This window comes from Rattus norvegicus, chromosome 12 (genome assembly GCF_036323735.1).
Source record: "Rattus norvegicus strain BN/NHsdMcwi chromosome 12, GRCr8, whole genome shotgun sequence".
NCBI lineage: Eukaryota > Metazoa > Chordata > Mammalia > Rodentia > Muridae > Rattus > Rattus norvegicus.
The window spans coordinates 19,906,748-19,930,236 of NC_086030.1; the positions used below are offsets into that span (position 1 = coordinate 19,906,748).

At 49.6% G+C, this 23,489-nt stretch overlaps 1 protein-coding gene across 2 annotated transcripts; it reads left to right on the forward strand.

The window, feature by feature from the left end:
• The first annotated feature begins 16,540 nt into the window (after window positions 1-16,540).
• Window positions 16,541-19,458, forward strand: Psmg3 (proteasome assembly chaperone 3). Of its 2 annotated transcripts, none has more exons than NM_001399014.1 (3): window positions 16,541-16,708; window positions 17,067-17,303; window positions 18,975-19,458. In NM_001399014.1, the coding sequence occupies exons 2-3, from the start codon at window positions 17,088-17,090 to the stop codon at window positions 19,125-19,127; spliced, it is 369 nt and encodes a 122-aa protein (NP_001385943.1). In that variant the 5' UTR covers window positions 16,541-16,708; window positions 17,067-17,087; the 3' UTR covers window positions 19,128-19,458. The 2 variants fall into 2 exon arrangements, with proteins under 2 accessions (NP_001385943.1, NP_001385942.1); NM_001399013.1 differs by having other exon boundaries at window positions 16,541-16,620.
• The last annotated feature ends 4,031 nt before the right edge of the window (window positions 19,459-23,489 follow it).

Below are 23,489 nucleotides of genomic sequence, written 5' to 3' on the forward strand. Positions count from 1 at the left end.
TACAGTTAAACTCCCAAAAGGATGTCTTCACTGTGTGCAAATTATACCTTTTTTTTTTAAGTTTTAAAAACAAGGCATGGGTCAGAAGAAAAAAAAAAAAAAACAAGGCATGGTAGTGGGACCAGTAAGCCCGGTACTCAAGAAGCTGGGGCAGAGGGATAAAGAGGTTGAAGTTAGCTTGAGCTGCGGTAAATTTCAGTGCAGCTCTGGCTTTGCATTGAGTCCTTGTCTCAAAAGCAGGAGGCAAGCTGGTGGTTAAGAGCACCACCTGCTCTTTCAGGGGACCCGAGTTCAGGTCCCAGTGCCCATGTTGGGTGACCCACGACACTGTTAGCCATAGCTCCAGAGGCTCTGATTTCCTCTTCTGGCCTCCACAGGTGCCTGGATTTACATGATGGACATTTGACAGACGCACACACGTCTCCATGGAAATAGGAAAACAAATCGTTTTTTTAAAAGGAAGCAAGGCAATCCCAAGGCAAGGCCCCTTGCTCTCCGAGTCCTGGAGAGGCATCTTCCTGCTGTCTATGCTCCATTCCTGGTGGCTGAGCAGGTCAGAGGGCCCCAGCCCTGCCCTGGCCCCTCAGCTCCTCTGGAGAGAAATTTCACAGTCATGAGGGACTTTTAAAGCGCCCCCCCCCAAAAAAAACAAAACCTGCTCATCAGTTAAGAGGGCCTGCTCCACTTCCGGAAGACTGACCTTCAGTTGCTGGCACTGACCTCTGGAAGCTCCCTGACTCCACTCACGCTGGGAAGCCTTTAATCTCAGCCCCACGGCTTCTGGTGCTCTCTTCAGGCTCCCATGGGCATTTGCACACATGCGCAAACACATGCAATACATATAAATTTTTAAAAGTTTAAAGAGAAGAAAACTAGGCATGATGGTGCATGCTTTTAATCCTAACACTCCAGGGCAGAGGCAGGTGGCACTCTGAGTTTGAGGCCAGCCTGCTATAAGACCCTGTCAGAGGAGGAGGAGGGGCAGGAGGAAGAGGAGAAGAAAGAGAAAAGATGAGGATCGGGGAAGAGGAGCAGGAGGAGGAGGAGTGGGGAGGACGAAGCAGCTTTCCTCCTGCTATGCAGCTGGTGGGAAAGAAATAAGAAACCTGTGGGCCTGATCTTCTTTCTCTTTTTGCCAGGGCTACCAGGGAAGTGAAAGCTAAATCTGAGACCTAGAAGTAGCAACCGCTAGCAAGCTTGTATCAGGTGTGCACCAACTTTGTTTCCATCATGTTCCTGTCCCCAACATGTGGCCAATATATGCTTTTGCCTTTGAACAGCCAAGCCATTCTCTGTGCCATAATCCTACCACCTGTGCATACAGAGGATTCTCCCCATATGGTGACAGGCTAGGTCTGTGTATACAGCGCAGGGAATCCATTCTAGCCTATGTCATGGGCTCAGCGGGCCACATCTTTGAGGGACACAAGTGACTGAATATAGAGAGACATCAGATAAAATAAAGAGGAGGGAGAGGCATAGACAGAGGGACAGAACTGACTTCTGTCCTCCCAGAAGACACTAAATTTCCTGATGCAGCTAGAGCAGTATTCACAGCTTTCCCAGGGAGAGGAAGCAGGTTCTCAATTCACAAGGGGGGGGGGGGGTGGTGCATGCTTCAGTATTCTGTGGCCTCTGCTGCCCCCTAGAGATGATGTCTGGTAATGCATGCTCTTTAGCAGGCAGGGGACCCTGAAGCTTTATAATAAGTCAAGATGCCTGTTCCTTGCCGAGATCCACCCTAACTCCCTCCCTAGGTTCACCCGGGAGTTTATGGATGGATCCTCAGGTACAAGTCTATAAAGACTCCAGCAATTTTTTCTTTTCCTCTTTTTCTGATTTAAAATTAATTATTACCTACAAGATGGTGTGTGCCTCTGTTCCCAGCACTTGGGAAACAGAGATATGTGGGTCCCTGTGAGTTCAAGGCCAGCCTGGTCTACATACGGAGTTGCATAGCTCTTCCACCAAGACCAGAAGTGTGAAATCCCAGTTCAAGGTCACCCCTGCTTTCATAGAACTGCCACTACCCAAGCTGTGCTACAGTAGACTATGTGCTTGCAAACCGTAAGCCAAAATAAATATTTCCTGTTCTAAATATGTTTTTGCTTAGCTGTGTGTGTGTGTGTGTGTGTGTGTGTGTGTGTGTGTGCGCGCGCGCCTGCACACACCCTCGTACATGCAGAATACTCTCATGTACCTCAGGCTGGCCTCAAACTTCCTACGTAGCCAAGAATGACCTCTAACCCCAGATTTTCTTGCCTCCTCTCCTAAGTGCTGGGATTACAGGACTGCAACACCACATCTGGCAAAACAAATAAACACATAGCATACACACGTGAGCATGGAATTGAAGACTCACCTATGTCTGCCCCCAGCGAGCCTCAAATAACCTTGGTGATATGATTTCACCACTAGCCTTGTCCACCAGGCAGGAGGTCCCAAACCTCCTGGCCTTCTGCACTCCTTGATGCCTCTTCTCCTAGGGGTGTGTTTTCTCCATTCTTTTTAACCTTATTGCTTGTTGGTCTGGCTGGATAGGGACTCTTACTGTCTCCACCCCAACACCGTCAGAACCTGTGGCCACCAACTCAGCATCTGTCTAAAGCCTGTAGAGAAATGGTTGCACAAGGCAGCACTTAAGCCAGGGCCTCTCGCTGAATGAAGAGCAGGCAAGCATTTCCCTTCCGGGTGGATAAGCGACTGGATGGGTGGGTAGGTGGATGGGTGATGGGTAGGTAGATGAGAGGATGCATGGATGGGTGGGTGCGTGGGTGGATGGATGAATAATGGATACATGAATGAAGCAGACAGATGGATGGCTTGGTGTGATGTGTGTTGATGAGTGTGTGCATGCTTGGATGGATAATAGGTGGCTGAGTGGATATGTGCATGGATGGGTGGATAGGTGCATGGATAGATTGCTGGATGGATGGGTGGATGGGTGGGTGGGTGGATGGATGGTTGGGTGAATGGATGGGTGGATGGGTGGGTGGATGGATGGATGGATGGATGGGTGGGTGGATGGGTGGATGGATGGATGGATGGATGGATGGGTGGGTGGGTGGGTGGATGGATGGATGGATGGATGGATGGATGGATGGATGGATAGATGGGTGGATGGATGGATGGGTGGGTGGATGGGTGGGTGGATGGATGGATGGATGGGTGGGTGGATGGATGGGTGGGTGGGTGGGTGGTGGATGGATGGATGGGTGAATGGATGGGTGGATGGGTGAGTGGATGGATGGATGGATGGATGGATGGATGGATGGATGGATGGGTGGATGGGTGGATGGATGGGTGGGTGGATGGATGGGTGGGTGGGTGGATGGGTGGATGGATGGGTGGGTGGGTGGATGGGTCGGTGGGTGGATGATGGGTAGGTAGGTAGATTGGTTAGTGACTTGAGTACTCTGAAGGGATGCTCCCAATAGTGCAATGCAGGCACAGCCATAGCAAAGAGACCTGTGTACTGAGGTATTGAGACTGAGGGAATGTAAGCAGGTAACATGCTATTAGAGGTACACACACATGCGCGCGCGCGCGCGCACACACACACACACACACTGCTCTGGGAGCTCTTGTGGCACGAACAAACAACTGTAACCTGCCAAAGTCAGTTCACATGGGACTCTGAGTTAAAGTCTGGGCTCTAGAGTGGTCCTATTTGGGGACGGTGGCACATTTTGGAAGTTTTCATGTCACTGGGGAGCATGCTCTTGAAGACTATGGGACCCCAGTGTGTCTGTCTCTCTTGCCTTCAGGCTCATGAGGTGAGCAGCTCTGCTGTACCACATCCTGAGTCAGTGCCATTGTGAATGGTGCATCTGTGAACATGTATGTGTGTAAATGCCTCTCTGAGATTCTGTTGCAATTCTTGGTGTGTCTATGTTCATCTGTGTGCATACACATGTGGAGGTCAGAGGTCAATCCCAAGTGTCATTCTTTTGGTGCTTTCCACCTTGGTTTCTGAGGCAGGGTTTCTCCCTTGGCTTGGGACTCACCAGTTAGGTTAGGCTGGGTAGCCAGTAAATCCTAGGAATCTTTCTGTCTCTGCTTGCCCAGTGCTGGAATTACAGATACATACCTCCAGGCCTGACCTTTCCATGTGGCTTCTAGAGCTAAATCAGATCCCCATGTCACAAGACAAGTGCTTTTCCATCTTCGCTACTTTTCTGTTGTGAAAAAAAAACACTCTGACGGAGCAACTTAAGGGAGAAAGGTTTTATTTCCGGCTTGGACAGTCCATTGAGGCTGGGAAGTGCAGGGTCTTGAGGCATCTGATCATACTGTAGGAAGCAGAAAGCCATGAGTGCGTGCTGCTTGCTGCTCTGCTCCCTTTCTCAATACAGATGAGAATGTAAGCCAGGGGATGGTGCCGCCCACAGTGGAAAAGTCTCCCTACCTCGGCTAACACATCCAAGATGATCCCACACAAGCACACCCAGAGGCCTGGCTCCAAGATTATTCTAGAAGGCAGCAGATGGGGTGAGTTGGTAGAGGGCTTACCTTTATCAACTTTAATTACCTAAAGTGCATGCGGGAGACTCTAAGTTCAATCCCCGGTACTGACAAAATAAACTGCCAAAGCGGGGTTGAAGGTGTAGCTCAGTGGCAGAGCATTTACCTCCCATATGTAAGGCTCTGCGTTCTATGCCCAGCACTGAAAACAAAGCGAACCTGGTTATCCAACTGCTTTCCAGCACGGCAATACTTCTTCGCATGCCTGCCAGCAATAATACGTGCTCCAGTTGACCTGCACCCTTGTTAGCTCTTGGCACTATTGGCTTGCCTTCAGCACCATGCTCGTTTCGCATGGGCAGGATTTAGCAGCAGCTGTCTCACGGTTGAGCCTTTGGCTAGACACTAACTTGCAACACTGTTAGCCCTGGGATGTGGGGAAGCCTTCCTGACTCTTTGCAAAGCTGTAGATTCAAATGTGGGAGAAACCTTCCAAACAGACAAAGACAGAAATCCCTGTTGTGAATCCTTCTTCCATATAACCCCTGGGGTTCTGTTTAGTGACCTTCCTGAAAGTTTTGTGACCAGAAAGCCCCCGTGTCGAGCCTCCACCACTGTCCCATGCACCTCTGCACCAGCTTAGGGACACGCATAGACCAATTAGAAAAGTCACAACATACCATCTCACTTAATAATACTGCTTTGCTCCTGAGGGGAAAAAAATCAGTCCTACAGCTGGACCTACTGACCCAGGCTTGTAATTCCAGCTCCTCAGGAAGTTGAGACAGGAGGATTGCAAGCTCAAGGCATATTTTAGCTACACAATGAGTTCAGGGTCAGCCTGGGCAACTCATCCTGTCTCAAAAAAGTAAAGAGAGGGCTGAAGATGTAGCTCAGCAGTAGAGCTTCTACCTATAATTTCCTCAGAAAGGGGCAGGGAACATGGCTTCACAATGGATCACCTGCCTAGACTCCCCCAGGAAAGGGCTGGAGGAGTGGATCAGTAATAGAGCATTTACCTAGTTGGCCAAGTATCTGGGTTCAAACTCCACACGACAGGTGGAGGAGGTGACCAAACAGGACACTGAGGCTATGGCCTGGGGCAAGGAAGGAGAGAGACAGAAATGGCAGATACAGAACCCATCTGTGTCCTGGAAGTAGCTTCCTGGGGCTCTAGAATAATTCTATTCTCTTCTGAGGTCCTCTATTCCCTTGTTGGTGAAATGAGCAAATAAGAAATGATCCAAAGTTTCTGCTATGATTGCCTTAGTCTTTAGCAAACATAAACCCTAAGCCACGGTCCAGCCCCTCACTGGGGGATTCTAGGCAGGGGCTCCACCACTGAGCCACGCCCCCAGCCCCTCACTGGGGGATTCTAGGCAGGGGCTCTACCACTGAGCCACGCCCCCAGCCCCTCACTGGGGGATTCTAGGCAGGGGCTCTGCCACTGAGCCACACCCCAGCCCCTCACTGGGGGATTCTAGGCAGGAGCTCTACCACTGAGCCACGCCCCCAGCCCCTCACTGGGGGATTCTAGGCAGGAGCTCTACCACTGAGCCACGCCCCCAGCCCCTCACTGGGGGATTCTAGGCAGGGGCTCTACCACTGAGCCACGCCCCCAGCCCCTCACTGGGGGATTCTAGGCAGGGGCTCCACCACTGAGCCACGCCCCCAGCCCCTCACTGGGGGATTCTAGGCAGGGGTTCTACCACTGAGCCACGCCCCCAGCCCCTCACTGGGGGATTCTAGGCAGGGGCTCTACCACTGAGCCACACCCCCAGTCCCTCACTGGGGGATTCTAGGCAGGGGCTCTACCACTGAGCCACGCCCCCAGCCCATTTATATCTCCTGGAGGGAAAAAAAAAGCACATAAGCAAGGCACTTACATTTAGACTGACAGTCTTGACAGAGACAGTGAGAGTGGACTTCTTTGCCAGGGAAAATAAGGCCTTCTTCTCCTTTTTCTCCTCCTCTTCCTCCTTCCTCTTCTTTGGTTTGATTGTTTTGGGGTTTTGTTGTTATTGTTGTTTGTTTGTTTGTTTTAAACAGGGTTTCTCTGTGTAGCCCTGGCTGTCCTGGAACGTGCTCTGTAGACCAGACTGGCCTTGAACTCAGAAATCTGCCTGGCTTTGCCTCACTAGTGCTGGGATTAAAGGCATCCACCACCACTCCCTGGTGTATTCTATTTGAATATACAGTTTTTGATATGATGTCCAGTCTGGCCTCAAAGCCTCAATAAAACCCAGAGGATCTTTGCACTCCTGGTCCCTTTGCCTCTGCTTGCCAAATGCTGGGACTGCAGGTGCGCAACCACACCAGGCTTCGTCATTTCTTTTTTTTTTTTTTTTTCCGGAGCTGGGGACCGAACCCAGGGCCTTGCGCTTGCTAGGCAAGTGCTCTACCACTGAGCTAAATCCCCAACCCCGGGTCTGTCATTTCTTAACTATATGATAAATGAAAATACTCCAGGGCTGCTCCCATGCATTGGAAGAAAGGAGCCAATCCACTCCTACAGGTTCTCTTCTGACGCATGGAGATGCGTGCAGTGGCACAGTGCTCCCACATACACACGTATATATATATACATATATATATATACATATATATAATGTTTATACATGTATATATGTGTGTGTGCATGTGCATGTGTATATGTATAATGTGCATATATGTATATGTGTATATATATATGTGTATACTGTGTATATGTATGTGTGTAGTGTACACACACATACATACTAGGGTCAGTGGTTGGAGCCAGACGATGTGGAGGGTGCCTGTCATCCAGTAATTGGAAGACACAGGAAGGAGAGTCATGAGTAACTGGTTAAAGGCTCATCATAGGAATAAATGTTGTGACCTCAGACCCTGTACAGGTCAGATCAGACCTGACATGTGAATGTTCCTTGAGTGTAGGACTTAGCCTGTGGGTTGTGGGGACCTTTCACAGAAGTCACCTAAGGCCATAGGAAACATAGATATTTACATTATGATTCATAACAGTAGCAAAATTACATTTCTGAAATGTAATACTGTTACATTTGACAATATTAACAATGAAAATACTGTTATGGTTGAGGGCCACCGTGAGGAGGAACTGATAAAGGGTCTTGTTGCAGTTTGTTGCAGTTTCCTCTCCAACCACGAATCGGCCAGTACAAAGAAAACGCGACTCAATTAATATGAAAACAATCTAGCGTCTAGATTGGGCAGATCCACCCTACACTGTCCTATTCCTAGCTCCCAAATCCCTCATCCCTTGCACCTTTTATTTGCCAGGTCTCCAGCTTCTCCTTCTCCCACGACAACTCTCTCCTCGCTTCTTTCCTTTCTCCTCCCCTGACTCCTCCCCCACCTGACTCTTCCTCCTCCTGACTCCTCCCCTCTCCTGACTCCTCCCCTCTCGCTCCCGACTCCTCCCTCTGCCCAAATCTCGAGCTCTTGCCTTTATTTTACAAATTCAGAGAGAACTCCAAGGCAAACCACAACAGGGTCACGCGTTAGGAAGGTTGAGAATCCCTGCTCTAGAGTTTTATACATTGGATTTGGTTCTAGTGGAATTCACAATTTCTTTTGGGGACACCTGATACAGACAACCCTGTGTTTTGTTCTAAAAAATATGTACCGGTTTAAATAGGTTGATTTTAATCCTTTCCCCACCCCAAAAACCTCATGGCAAACATGTTTCTCAAGCAGAAGTCAAGGTGGAAAGACAGGGACCAACTCCTGAAAGCCATCTTCTGACCTCCAAGGCACTCACATGTATCATACACACACACATGCATGATACACATTAAATAAATGAGCATTCAGTGAAGCCCAAAGCACCACTCAGCAGGAGACAGGCAAGGGCACTGATGGAGCTAAGTGTCAACTGCAGAGCCTGGGACGGGAGAAGAGGGATGAGACATCCACACGTCCACATCCACCCAGCCATCTACCAATGTGATGGTTTGTATATGGCCCAGGAGTGGCAGGATTAGAAAATGTGACCTTCTTGGAGTAGGCGTGTCACTGTGGTTGTGGGCTTAAGAGCCTCACCCTGGCTGCGTGGAAGTCAGTATTCTGCTAGCAGCCTTCAGATGAAGATGTAGAACTCTCAGCTTCTCCTGCACCACGCCTGCCTGGGTGCTGCCTTGTTCCTGCCTTGATGATAATGGACTGGATCTCTGAACCTGTAAGCCAGCCCCAACTACATGTTCTTATAAGAGTTGCCTTGGTCATGGTGTCTGTTCACAGCAATAAAACCCAAACTAAGACAACCACCCACCCACCCATTCACTCGCCCACCCATTCATCCATCCACCCACCCACCCATCCATCCACCCACCCACCCACCCACCTATCCACCCATCCACCCATTCCCCCCATCCACCCATCCCCCCCACCTATCCACCCATTCACTCACCCACCCATCCATTCATCCACCCACCCACCTATCCTCCCAACCTCTCATTATCCATCCATCCATCCATCCCCCCACCCACTCATCCCCCCACCCATCCATCAGCCCTCAGCTGCAGAGGGACTAGCATTAAGAAAGCTCCCAAAGGCAGTCACTGCCCACACCCTGACTCCTTCCTTGTTACCCACCTCTAAGCCATCATCCTAGCACAGCTGGCGGAAGGAACTATGTCTCTGAAGCTCCTTTAAGACTCACCAAGCCTGGGGTGGGAACTACGGGGGCAGTACAGTTCCCACACAGCCAGCTCTTGTCCTTCTTTGAATTATTTTTATTAATTTTTTTTAAATAAGATGTGTAAGTCAGCATTCTCTAGAGGAACAGAATGGCTTTACGTTAAAAGGACACTTAGCAGGTTTATTTATATAAAGTGGTCTGGGTAGTCTGGCAATGACTGCCTCACACTGAAGGGAATGGGAACTTGGTCCATCCCTAGGCTGGATGTCTCAGCATTCCCAGTCAGTGCTGAAGGCAGAGGGTTTCTGCAGAGGTCTTTGGTCCACACTGGACGGCTAAAGAAGCTGGGTTCTGGTGGCAGTGGCAGCAAGATAACAACAAAATAGGAAAAAAAAAAAAAAAACACTTTCCTTTCTCAGACTTCTTTTTATCTGAGCTGCTAACAGAAGGTACCTCCTGCCGGTAGAATGGGTCTTTCCACTTCAGTTAAATGGATCAAGGAAGTCCCTTACAGGTGTGCTCAGTGGCTCACTGTTGGCTGATTCCAGACCCACACACATTAACAACCGAGAATGATCATTTCGCAGAGTCTCACTAAGTAGCCCAGGCTACCTAGAACTCACACTTCTCATGTCTTGGCCTCCCAAGTTCTGAGAACACAGATGTGTTCACTGGCCTGACTCACCGTGCTTCCTCTTGCAAATGCTTGTGAGTAGAGAGAGCAGAGAGAAAGACCTACTATGTTTGTCCATCGGCAGAGGTGGCCCTGTTGACCTGAGAAGGGATGGAAACTTTAGCAAGTCCCTTGGATGTGTCAGGTCCCCCAAAATGAAGGCTTTTGGCAAATGGCATCTCATTTAATCCCTGAAAGGATCCAGCAAGAAGGAAGGAAGTGCAGACACAGGTCATGCTGTGAGAGAACTTCCTAGCTTTGGTGCTCAGTGAAGAAGACAGATTAAAAAAAAAAAAAAAACTCACAGACTGTAGGAACTCTTTGTGTGAACTGTCCGAAAGAGGTTGAATCACTGACAAAAAGCTGATGGTGGGCTCCAGGGACTTCTAGAAGCCCCCAGGCCAGCTACCCTAACCTACTTTGTGAGTTCCAAGCCAAGGAAGGTCCTCTGACCTCTACATGCATGGTGCACACATAGAAAGGTTGCCAGGGTGCCAACTGATGATCCTTCCAAAAGAAGCCATTTGATTGAAAATCCAGTGAGAAACTAGCACCCTAAAAAAAAAAGCAAGTAAATATAAAACCACCCCATTCATCATTACTACAGAATTGGAAAGTCCTCCAGGAGAATCATGGGCGAACCACCATCCAGCTTGCTAGAAAAAATTGTGACCCTATAAATATGCAATTGACTCTGTAATCTTTGTTATTTCTGTAGGTTAATCCTGACTACATTCATAACTGAAATGTATCAAGTATTAGACAAATTTGTGGTATCTGGAGTTTTAATTTCCAAGACAGCTTTAAAAAATTTTAAATAATGTTTTAATGTATTTTTATGTATGTGTCTGTATGAAGGTATGCGATGTATACTGGGTGCTGGGCAAACAACCAACTCGCTGTGGATCCGAGCTCTGCCGTGGGCGTCCAGGTGCCGCGGGTACACTGGTTGGAGAAGACGGGGCAAAGTCTGGAATGGGTCCACAGCCTGTTTCCTCGTCGAACGCCGCTACACACCAGACTGAGAGGGGAAGGCAAGGTCTGGGATGAAGGCTGTGGTTCCTCATCTCCTCCCTCCAGTGTCCCACATGGAGAGGAAGTCAGGAAGGAGGCCCACGGTCCCACATACCCTACGGTTCACTGGAAGGGCAGCGAGAGTTAACTCCTGGGGCATCTCTCCAGACCCTCAAGACAACTTCTCAACCACTTTATTTTTATTACGTTTGTATTTTTAAATTGCTTATGTGTATGGGTGTTTTGCCTGGGTACACATGAGCACATGCCTGCCTGGTGAACACAGACGCCGGAAGAGGACAGTGGACCTCGTGGAGCAGGAAATAGGGGATTGTTAGTGGCCTAGTAGGTACTGCAGTTCAAAGTCGGTTCCTCTGAAAGGGCAGCCGGGTCTCTCACTAATCGAACCGTCTCTCTGGCAACCTCAATCGTTTTGTTTTTGAGACACGATCTCATGTATCCCAGGCTAGCCTTAAACTCACGATGTGGCCCAGGCTGTCTTTGAACTCCTGATCCTCCCGCCTTAACCTCTCAGCCAAACATGACAGTGCACCATCACGATCTGTTTCATGCAGCGCTGGGGATCAAACGGTGGCTATATGCACACTTAAGCAAGTGCTATCCCCAGAGCTTCCCAGCCTCTCAAGTCGATTTTCAGCCGGGGTCTCATTAGGTAGCCTCAAATTCACCTTCTCCCAGCCTCAAATTTGCCAACCTCCCAAGTGCTGGGTTACAGGAATGGTCTACCACACTCGACCTTAATAAAACTCTCCCCTCCCCCCCACCTCCCCCCACCCCGCCATTGGCACCATTAATTCCACTGTTGTCTTATTTGTTTTTCTGTTGCTGTCATAAAATGCCCTGACAAAGACAATTTAAGGAAGGGGATTCTGGTTCCTAGTTCCAGAAAGGTAAAGTCCACCGTGGTGAGTTGCAGGCAGGGCAGATGTGGGGGCAGAAGCGGACGCTCACCAGTCACAATGTATCCACTACTCAAGAGCTGAGCATCAAGCGGAAGTGGAGTCTGCGTACAAAGCCTCCAGGCTCGCCTTCTGTGACCCAGGTCCTCCAGCCAAGCTCCAACTCCTTAGGGCTCCACAGCATCTACCACATGTTTTCAAACACATGAGCCTAAAAGGGACATTTCAGATCCCTACAACTGTCATTCATATATATACATACATACACACATACATACACACACATACATGTATGTATGTATATGTATATGTATATATAATTTTTATATATAAAGGGTTGCATGCATGTGAACCAATGTTATCAGTGGGCATGAAATTCCCTGGAGCTGGAGTTACAGGTGGTTTCGAGCCACCGTATGTGGGTGTGGGGACCCAACCCAAACTCGAAACGACAAGAGCGGCAAGTGCTTGCGATCGCCAAACTGTCTATCTTTCCAGCCCCAGAAACAGCCGTTTTAAATGTGATTACTAAAGTTTCTTTCCAGCCTGGCCTTGTGACACATACCTTTAATCCCAGCACTTTGGAAACCTCTGTGAAACAGTCAGAGAGCTCTGTGAGCTCAAGGCTAGCCTGGTCTACAGAGGGAGTCACCAAGACAGCCAGGGCTACATAGTACAATCCTGTCTTGAAATAAAAATAAATAAAATTTTAAAAGGGGGGATTGTCTTTCTTGCCAGTGCAACAATCCCTCCAACACACGCTAGAGAACAGCCAAAAATTAACGAGACTCGTGTTTTTTAACTTATCTTTGTGTGTGATGTGTGCCTGGGGAAGTTCTTTTTTTTTTTTTTTTTTTTTTTGGTTCTTTTTTTCGGAGCTGGGGACCGAACCCAGGGCCTTGCGCTTCCTAGGCAAGCGCTCTACCACTGAGCTAAATCCCCAGCCCCACCTGGGGAAGTTCTTATACTGCAGCACACACCGAAGTCAGAGGAAAACCTCGAGTTTTGACTCTCAGTGTCCATCTTGTTTAGAGCTGAATACACCCCTCAGGCTTTTAGGGATTTTCCTGTCTGCATCTCCCATCTTCCCGAAAAGCACCAGGATTACAAACATATATTACCTCACCAGGCTTTTACATGGGCTCTGGGGATTTGAACTCAGGTCCTCAAGATTGCAGAGAAAGTGCTTTTCTCACTGAGCCCTGAGTGTGTGAGCCCCAACCACTCATCCATTTAAGCCATGGAGAAGTCCCTTTCCTAAAGCAACAGCAGCTCAGGTGGACACACCCTTTTAAAAAACAAACAAAACCAAAAATCTTCTGTTTTCCTTCAGACCCAAACCAGCCCAAAGTTGACCCCTCAGAGTTGTTTGACGACATGACCAGAACGCTGTCCACCTTGTTCTCCGACCTCCCCTCTGCAAAGGTGATAAGTATGTGTCCAGAGCTTCCGTGTGCTGGGAAGGCAGTGTTCTTGGACCTCAGCCTCAGAGAGAGAGAAAGCATAACAAGGTGGATCAAAAGCTTTTCAACATTTCTCCAGGCAAAGCAACACGACAGCAATTTGCTTTTGCGGTGTGTGGGCGGACGGGTGTTTAAATTTAGAACCGACAAAAAGACTTTGCTGAGAAATCTATACGCTCCTTGCTTCTTGAGTATTAGTGGCACGAAACTCTAATCTTCCCCCTTCACGTGCCAACTGCGAGAACGCTCGGAAACTCGTTTCCTCTCGATCTCCGTCTACTCCCGCCATGCTTTGTAAGCGTGCCTTTTCTTTTACACCCCCAAGAAGTCATTTTGGAAGATGCAAGCTTCGTACGACTCGATGGAGCTTGGATAAGGAGTCATTAACTCAAGGAAAGAGAGGGTAAATTTATGGAGGAAAATGCCTGAGCTGTCTAAGGACTTTAGTGTGTAAGCAGAAGTGCGGCTCTTTTCAGACCCGTCAGCAGCAGGCACCGAAGGGCTTCTGGGGTGGAGTTTTCCAGACTACCAACCTCTGGGAAGGGGCTCGAGGCTGCACTTTCTCCCAGTATCTGACCATGACTTTCCCAGTCGGTGAAACTTCTCTCCTGGTGAGGCTTTTGCCAAACTCATTCTGCAGGACAGAGATTCCTCCTACCTTCCCCTGAACTTTAGTGAGGGTCAGGGGCTCCAGGCATTAGCTGGAACCTGGTAAGGGTCAGTGGCCCAGGTTCCAGCATCCTCTGGGTCTCAGCAAGGGTCAGGGAACCGGGCCAGGCATCAAGTTGAATGGACGTCCAGGAAGGTGAGGGTAAGGTCAAAGCACTTTATTTTCAAAGGGTGCTCACAGTGTTTCTGTCTTAGGGAGCTCTGATGGTTAAATAAATGATCTAGGGGGGCTGGGGAGATGGCTCAGCGGTTAAGAGCACTGACTGTTCTTCCAGAGGTTGCGAGTTCAATTCCCAGCAACCACTTGGTGGCTCACAACCATCTGTAATGAGACCCGATGCCCTCTTCTGGTGTGTCTGCAGACAGTGACAGTGTATTCACATAAATGATAAATAAATAAATCTTTAAAAAATAATAAAAAAATGATCTAGGCATACTACAAAGGAATGGGTAAGGAAAATATGGAGTGGGGGATTCAGCCATAAAGAAGAATGAGATGGGGCTGGGGAGATGGCTAGTCAGTAAAGTTTTTGCCTTGCAAACGCACACACACACACACACACACACACACACACACACACAAAACAAACACACACAAAAAAATAAAAATTAAGAAATAAGAAATAAAATAAAATCCTCAAAGCCATATTTTAAAGCCTGGGAATCTGGTACAGCCTGCAATCCCAGCAATCCTAGACCTGTTCCCTAGTCTTGCTGACAGCCAGGCTAACTGAACTAGTAAACTCTAGGCCAGGCCTGGCTCAAGAAACAAGGTGTAGGGGACATGGTGACAGCACACACCTTTAACCCAAGCACAGACAAATGAATGAGACCAGGCCAGCCAAGGCTGCACAGTGAGAATCTGCCTCCAGAAGAGAAAAAAGAGGGAGTGAGAGAAGGAAAGAAAAGAACAAAAGCCAGAAAGAAGATGTGTGGACAGATCCTGAGGAAACTGACCTCTGACCTCCACGCATATGTACACACACAAAAGAATGAGGTTATATTATTCTTGAAAACAGATGAATCTGAACAGAATCATGTCAACCAAATTAGGCCAGTCTCAGAACGACAGATACTGTATATTTTCTCTAACTGGTGGTTCCTAAAACGGTGTGTGTGTGTGTGTGTGTGTGTGTGTGTGTGTGTGTGTGTGTGTGTGTTTAGGAAAACAAAGAGACCTAACAGAAAGGGAGGGGGAAAGGGCAGTGGGGCAGTGGGAGGGAATGGGGGTGGGGGATATGTTCCATTTACAATCTCTACTTCTAAGAAATAATTGTTTTAATTTAACAGCTCACCATTAAGAGCATTTGTTGGGGTTGGGGATTTAGCTCAGTGGTAGAGCGCTTGCCTAGCAAGCGCAAGGCCCTGGATTCGGCCCCCAGCTCCGGAAAAAAATAAAAAAGAAAAAAAAAAAAAAGAGCATTTGTTGCTCTTGCTTCCCATCGCCTACATGACAGCCCATAACTGTCTATAACTCCAATTCTAGGGAGTCCAGCGCCCTCTCCTGGCCGCTGTGGGTACTGCATGCACGCGGCATTACAGGAAGGCAAAAATACTCATGTAAATAAATAAGAAAACAAACAAATACTGTCTAATTCTTTTAAGTATCCTGCAAGATGAGCAATAATTAATATAAATGAGACTTGTTCCTCAATACCCAAAAGAAAGAAAGAAAATGAAGGAAAGAGGGAAGGAGAAAAAAGATTAAATGAGGGCTGGAGGGCTGGAGAGATGGCTCAGTAGTTAAGAGCACTGAATCCTCTTCCAGAGATCCTGAGTTCGGTTCCCAGCAACCACATGGTGGCTCACAACCATCTATAATGGGATCTGATGCCCTCTTCTGGTGTGTCTGAAGACAGCTACAGTGCACTCACAGACATAAAATAAATCTCTTTTTAGAAAAATGAGGGTTGGTGAATGCTTGCTTAGCTTACATAAATTCCCGGATGTTATCCTCATACCGAGTAACCATGCGTGTGGTGCATTCCAGTCATCTCTGTACTCAGAAGGTGGAAGGAGGAGAATCAGAAGTTCAAGATTGGGGTTGGGGATTTAGCTCAGTGGTAGAGCGCTTGCCTAGGAAGCGCAAGACCCTGGGTTCGGTCCCCAGCTCCGAAAAAAAAGAACCAAAAAAAAAAAAAAGTTCAAGATTTTTCTCAATCAACCTAGGATACTTGCGACTCAAAATAAATAAGAGGAGAGGAAGGGAGGAGGAGGGGGACGAGGAGGAGGAGGAGGAGGAGGAGGAGGAGGAGGAGGAGGAGGAGGAGGAGGAGGAGGAGGAGGAGGAGGAGGAGGAGGAGGAGAACCCAGAACTCGGGAGGGGCAGGCCTCCCTCTGAGTTAGAGGCCATCCTGGTTGACATTGTGAGTTCCAGGACAGCCAGGGCTACGCAGAGATACCATGACTAAAAAAGGCAAAATGGACAGACAGACAAAATAAGTTACTATAAAGTGTTCCTTAGCCAAAGCCAGGTACACACCAAGTGAAAATAAATATTAATTCTTATTGCCATCCCAGTCCACAGCTAGGACACAAAGTCCCCTACATTGGGGTTCAAGCACCGCCCACGAGGTCCTGAAGCTCGACAGGCACATTGTCCCTTTAACACGAAGCTTGGACTTCTCCTTTGCAGCGCGGAACGGAAGGCTCTGGGACTGCGAGGATCCAGGGACCTTAGGCTCAACGGACCGGAACCGGAAGTTCTCGCCAGCGCTTCTGCCAAGCCAGAGCTAGCTGAGTTGCTCACTGAGACATCTTTCTGGCACTGCTAGTGTGGTGAGCGCTGGTTGCTGAGGGTTTTGGTCCCAATTGCTGTCAGTAGTGATCCAGCCATTCCCCAGTCCAGTGCGGCCGGGGTTCCCCGGTGAGCTCGGCGGTTTCCCTCATCCCTCGTATCTAGAAGTGGAAGACCGCTAGTCATGGGAATGGCCATAATTGCAAGCAGCGCGGCGGAACAAAGAATCCTAACAAAAGCCTCATGAGCATGCGCACACTTGCTTTTGAGTTGGGGCGTGGTATTGATAATAGGGTCTCTCCGGTGTAGTTCAGGCTGGCCTCGAAGTCGGGATTCTCCAGCCTCAGCCTCCCTTGTGCTGGGATGACAGACATGTGCCACCATTTGCAGCTTGAAATGGGTTGTTCAACGTTTCTGCTTTGGAGCTCCAGGTTATATCAGACTCTGATCGCTTCATCCCTCTTTTTCTTTTCTTTTAAAACTAAAGCCTCCATTGAAGAACGGAGCCATGGAAGACAAACCACTGGTAGTATCTAAACAGAAGACAGAGGTGGTATGCGGTGTGCCCACCCAGGTGGTCTGCACGGCCTTCAGCAGCCACATCCTGGTTGTGGTGACCCAATTCGGGAAGATGGGTACGTTAGTCTCCTTGGAGCCCAGCAATGTAGCCAATGACATCAGCAAACCAGTGCTCACCACAAAAGTCCTTCTCGGGCAGGACGAGGTAATGGAGTTGAATCTTTTTTTCTGGTGTCATTTGTCCCATTTGACACCCATAGGGATATGGGGTGTCTGGTAGGCACACTTCCACACACACCCAAGGTATGGTATGCACAGTGAGCATTTTTCAGGATCTTTCTGATCTGAGGTGTCCCGGCTAGCCCGAGCCATGCTTCTCGCAGCGCGTCAGCATTTTACTGAGCACTCGGGGAGGTATTGATTTTTAGGACACAGCCATCTCCTCAGTTTGACCCTGTCTGATGGCGTGTTTATGTCTGCTTCTTGAGTCTTGGCAGCAGCCCCTTCGGAGTCTGTCTCGATTAGCGTTAACCAGAGAGATGGTAGGCAGAGGCACCAAGGAGAAATCTTAATGATGCCTCGTGGGCAGTTCGCTGTGTCTGCTCCGTGCAGTCCACTTGGCACTCTGAGTCACTGCTGTCTTAGCTTAGGGGATTTAGGGGAAAGCATGAGAAGCTGGTCTGGGTCCCTTAAGGAAAGCATCAGAAAAATACAGTGTCTGACCTGGGTGTGGCTATACATACCTTGTCATCCTCTCAGGAAGGAGGCCGCAGCAGAACTGCAAGTTTGTGGTCAGACTGAGTATACAGTGAGCTTGAGGCCAGCTAGGGATAGACCCTGCTTCCCCCCACCCTCCCCCACCCCCAAAAAAGAAGAAAAGAAAAAACCACTGGTTATGGTGATATGCTGGCTGGTGTAGTCCCAGCACTCAGGAGGTGGGACCAGGAGAATCAGGGTTCAGTTTCATTTCCAGCTCCATAACTTGGGCTACATGACACCCTTTATTAAAAGGTAGGAAACATTGAGATGGCTCGGGGCTAAAGGCATGCAAGCCTGATATTCTAATATTATATATTAGTGGAGACTAATATGGCTGTGTGCACATCTTTAATCTTGGCACTTGGCAGATTGAAGTAGCCTGGTCGACATAGCAAGTTCCAGATCAGACAGGGCTACCTTAGTGACCTCTTCTCTCAACAACAATAGGTAAATAGTGAACTCTTGTCTCATCGAAAACAAATACATGAATGAATAAATACATCAATGGAGACTGAGGAAATCCCTCAGTTCATAAAGTGCTTGCAAGCACAACCTGAGTTTGATCCTCAGAACTCACACAAAAAGGCTAGGTGTGGGGCCGGGCTTGGTGGCACATGCCTTTAATCCCAGCACTAGGGAGGCTGACTCAGGCCGATCCGGGTAGGTTTGAAGCCAAGTTCTAGCAAGGGCTACATAGAGAGACCCTGTCTCAAAAAACAAAAACAAAAAGCCTGCCAATGTGGTCCATTCCCGGAAGGCAGAGACAGAAGGACCCCGGGGCTTGCTTCTCAGGCATTCTGGCCTAATTAGTGACTTGCAGGTCAGTAAGAGATCCTGCCCCAGAGTAGATGCTTGGCATTCTGAGGATGATTCCTCAGGTTGTCCTCAGGCCTCCTCATACACGCACACGCACACACTCACTTAAAAAAAGGACAAACAAATAAAGCTGGATGTGTTAGCACAAGAGGCTGAGGCAGATGATTGCCACGAGTTGGAGGCCAGCCTGGGCTATATATGCATTCCATGATACTACAGAACACCACAACATGTCTTTACAAAAAGAAACAGATGTGGTTTCGTGTAGTCATGGCACTATCTTCTTTCCCTCCTTCCCCAGCCTCTCATCCATGTCTTTGCAAAGAACCTGGTAGCATTCGTGTCTGAAGAAGCAGGAGACAGAGCCGTCCTCCTGGCCATGGCTGTGAAGGAGAAGAACATGGAGAGGCTGAAGGCCTTGAAGGAGGTGATCCGGCTGTGCCAAGTGTGGTGACCCGCAGTCAGCAGTGCAAGACGCTCCAACATGGCGGACTCTCTGTGAGCGAGGTCTTGGAACCTGTCTTTCCAGCACCAGGACAGAGCTCCTTCTCTGCCGTTAGCCCTCGAAGCTGGAAACAGCCTTCTAGTCCCAGGGCAGTCTCCCTGCATGGCTACTGTGTTCTGCCTGGGGTACTGGAAACGGTTCTGGGCTGCAGCAGGTGCATCCACTGAGTGGAAATAGCGGCCAGTTATGGGGACTGGTAACCCCGGGTGTGCGGCAGCACTTGTGGGAAGACTTTTTTATTAAAAATAAATCTAAAGTACTTGGCTGGCCTTCTCAGTGATCCTGAGACGTTATGGGCATATTTAGAGACTCACTTCAGGACACCTGAGGCAGGAGGGAAACCTATTCAGCTAAAGTGCAATACGTGGTTGCTGGGTGTGAGGTAGATCCTAGGCATGCGTTCAGCCAGCATTGGGTACTGTCCCTCCTGTGCTGGGGCCATGGGCATGTGGCAAGCAGACTAAGGGTGGCCATGCAGGTGGGTCCCTAAGGATGGGCTGGATGGGAGATCCAGAGATGGGGGGGGGGGGCTGGGGGAGCAGAAACTCAGAGAGGAGGAGAGGTTCTGACATAGGCTGGCTTTTGTGCCCAGAGTTGTCGGGGTCTCCTGCCATAGGGATGGGGGTGGTCCCTGATCACAGCTGAGTGGGAATTTCTAAAGTCCAATGGAGAATCTGCCCTGACATTCTGATGGTCACCAGTGGAGAAGAGACCGCAGAAAGGCCAGGTAGAGAACCAGAGCCTTTCCAGGGCTCAGGATGTCACCCTTGTATTCAGGAAATGACAGACTTGCTGACTTGGTGTCCTCTAGGTCCAGAGATGGGCAGTAAACTTGTCTGGCCACTTTTCACTTAGAACAAGTCAGGACTAGCTAGCCGCAAGTATTGATCCTTCTGAAGGTCGGTGCCTGCTGTGTACTGAGCCCTGTTCCCCTGCCCTGCTGTGTGCTGAGCCCTGCTCCCCTGCCCTGCTGTGTGCTGAGCCCTGTTCCCCTGCCCTGCTGTGTGCTGAGCCCTGTTCCCCTGCCCTGCTGTGTGCTGAGCCCTGCTCCCCTGCCCTGCTGTGTACTGAGCCCTGCTCCCCTGCCCTGCTGTGTGCTGAGCCCTGTTCCCCTGCCCTGCTGTGTGCTGAGCCCTGTTCCCCTGCCCTGCTGTGTGCTGAGCCCTGTTCCCCTGCCCTGCTGTGTGCTGAGCCCTGCTCCCCTGCCCGTGGGAAGCTTCTGGCCTCTCCAGAGGCAAATGGGGAGGGACTGCAAGCCAAAGCCAAGTCATCTGAGATGGGTAGGAACTGCAGACTTGAACTCAGGATCATCCTTTCACCTCTTGCCTCCCACACCCCACCCCATGGATCTCCCATCCAGCCCATCTGTAGGAGCCCACCTGCATGGCCACCCTTGCTCTGCTTGTACGTGTCCAGTATCTGCCAGACTTCTGTAAGGTGTTACTACCTAGGACAGGAGTGTCCCAGAGCCTCTTTCAGCCCCGTTCCTACTGCACCTCCCAGCCACTATCCCATCTACACCCCCATTCGTGGTAGGCACCTTTCCCACACTTTCCCAGACCCTGGTTTCTCCACTCCTTTATGTCCCCTGGGTAGGCTGGTGTTGGGATCTGGCAGTCCCCACCCAGTGCCCCTTCCTACCCATCATCCCAGTTACCATCAGCCTGTAGAGAGCATGGACCATCAGGAAATCTCCCAAGCCACTTGGATGAAGGAAAGACCAGGGTTGGATACGCACAGTTGGCAGAGCCAGCCAAAGCAGGATATGCTCCGGGGAGCCCTGTGAGGTGGCCCTGTACAAAGGTCTCGGTATCAGCCCGTGATTATTCAGATAAACAATCAACCTACAAGCCCCAGCTTCTTTATCTGGACAGCACCCTGGGCGGAGCTCAAGGCCAGGGCCAAGTTCAGGTTTGTGCCTTTGGTTTTCTTTTTTTTTTTTTCTTTTTTTTTTTTTTTTTTTTTTTTTGGTTCTTTTTTTCGGAGCTGGGGACCGAACCCAGGGCCTTGTGCTTCCTAGGTAAACGCTCTACCACCGAGCTAAATCCCCAGCCCCGCCTTTGGTTTTCTAATTTGGTCCCTAAGCAGACAACACAGCCAGATCAGATGGCCCCATCTGGGGAGCCATTACATCCCTGTCAACAACCCATTTCTGACACCTGTCTATGCCTCAGAGGCCATGCAGCAGCTGCTCCCCGGTGGAAGAGCCCAGATGGAGCGCCTGGACACCTGCCCGGCTGCTCCCAGCCACCAGGCCCTGTTAGAGCTCGTGCACTGGTGCCAGCTCCGTCAGTCAGTGGGGCTCAGGAATGCTGCTTTTGCTTTCAGGCCTCTGGCCCTGTTTCAAGCGGTTTCCTTTCCAGCCATCCCCTCCAGCCCCCCACCACCCCAAAAAAGCAGGTGATGGGAACACCTGATCCTTAGGGTCAGAGTGTATTCCACATGCTAAGTGACAGCTGGGAACATAAAGGGACCCTCGCTCAGTCTGTGTGTAGGGCTAGAGGCTGCCTGCCCGGGAAGGGGTACCGAAACTCACCTGTAATTGAACCTGTTCCCTCTCCGAGCTGAGCGGTATTTATAGCTGCTCCCGAGCTGTCTGTACCCATAAAACACAGACCAATACCAGATACCTTAATCATCTAAGCCGGTGCCCCTTGCCCAGATCTGGTGTGTAAATCAGACAAGGCTCTACCGGAGAAGTCACTTGGCCAGGGCTTCCTCTGCTGCCACCATAACTCTTAAAAGAGACCTGTGTCGGGCTGGAGAGATGGCTCAGTGGTTAAGAGCACCGACTGCTCTTCCAGAGGTCCTGAGTTCAATTCCCAGCAACCACATGGTGGCTCACAACCATCCGTAATGGGATCTGATGTCCCCTTCTGGTGTGTCTGAAGACAGCTACAGTGTACTCATATACAAAATAAATAAATAAATCCTTAAAAAAAAAAAAAGAGACCTGTGTCACCCAGAAGAGATCCACAGTGCCAGCAATTTCTAGATAGAAAGTATTTCTGTGGCTAGAGGGGCCGCATGTGGTGCACACCCAGGGTAGATGTGTAAACTCCTAGTGCACATGCCACAAGGCAGGCTGCCTTCCATGAGGTCTTTTTAGCAGTTTTCTGCTGAAAGCAGGCAGCCTCCCAGTGGCTAGGAAAATCGTGTCGTTGTTCAGTCAGTGAGTTGGCTCTGTAGAGTCCTCAGAAGGCCCTGCAGGTGCCTTTCCGGGAGGCCGACCAAGCTCCACCCACCCCCCCTATGACCAAGCGAGCAGCAGGCGAGCAGCGCACAGGACACAGGACATGCCAGTGAACTGGTCTCGCTTGGGGTTGAGGGCTGGCAAATTAAGAGTCCCAGAGCTGGGGTTGGGGATTTAGCTCAGTGGTAGAGCGCTTGCCTAGCAAACGCAAGGCCCTGGGTTTGGTCCCCAGCTCTGAAAAAAAGAAAAAGGAAAAAAAAAAAAAAAAGAGTCCCAGAGCTGGGGTGAAGGGCTTACCAAGCTTGAGGACTGGAACTCAGATCTCCAGAACCCATGTAAAAGCCATGCAAATGAAACAGCTGCCTGAACTGTGCTCGCGCGCGTGCACGCACACACACACACACACACACACACACACACACTGAATAAATAAATAAATAAATAAATAAATAAATAAATAAATAAATAAATACTAAATAAATAAACAAATGGTAAGCCCCAAGTGAGCAGCTGCAGCAGTGGTCACTGGGAGTGACGTCAGGAGCCTACAGGGTCACCCTACAGGGTGACCGCAGGGGCATTACCAGGGCATTAGCTTACAGTTTGCCATCACATGTCCAGACTTGTCAGTAGAGTCAAGGCTGCTTGGGTCAGCTGGAAGTGAGAATAAACAGATTATACAAGGACCAGGAGATGAAAGACCCCAGAGCCCTGCTCATGTGAGAGAAATCCTTAGATACAAGCCCAAGTCAGGTAGAAGAGAGCTACCTAGGCCCCAGTCCCCAGAGCCCACTGCATAAGGCTGCATGGAGCCCTGAGCCCATCCCCACCACACAGACACAAAGGCCTGGAGGGTGAGGACAGAGGGCCTCCACCATGGTGGGCCTGAACACAAAGGCACTGGCATAAAGGGTGATTGGAAGGCGTAGGGAGCTGGGGAGAGAGTTCCAAGTGAAAGACCTGGCAGGACCACCCAGAACATGAGAAACACTGGGCAGACTGCAGAAACAGGGCCAGTTACAACTCCCCAACGCTGTACCAAAGATGTGGGACACACAAGATGATGATGATGGTGGGGATTGTGGTAGTGGTGTGGTAATGGCAGTGCTGCTGCTGGT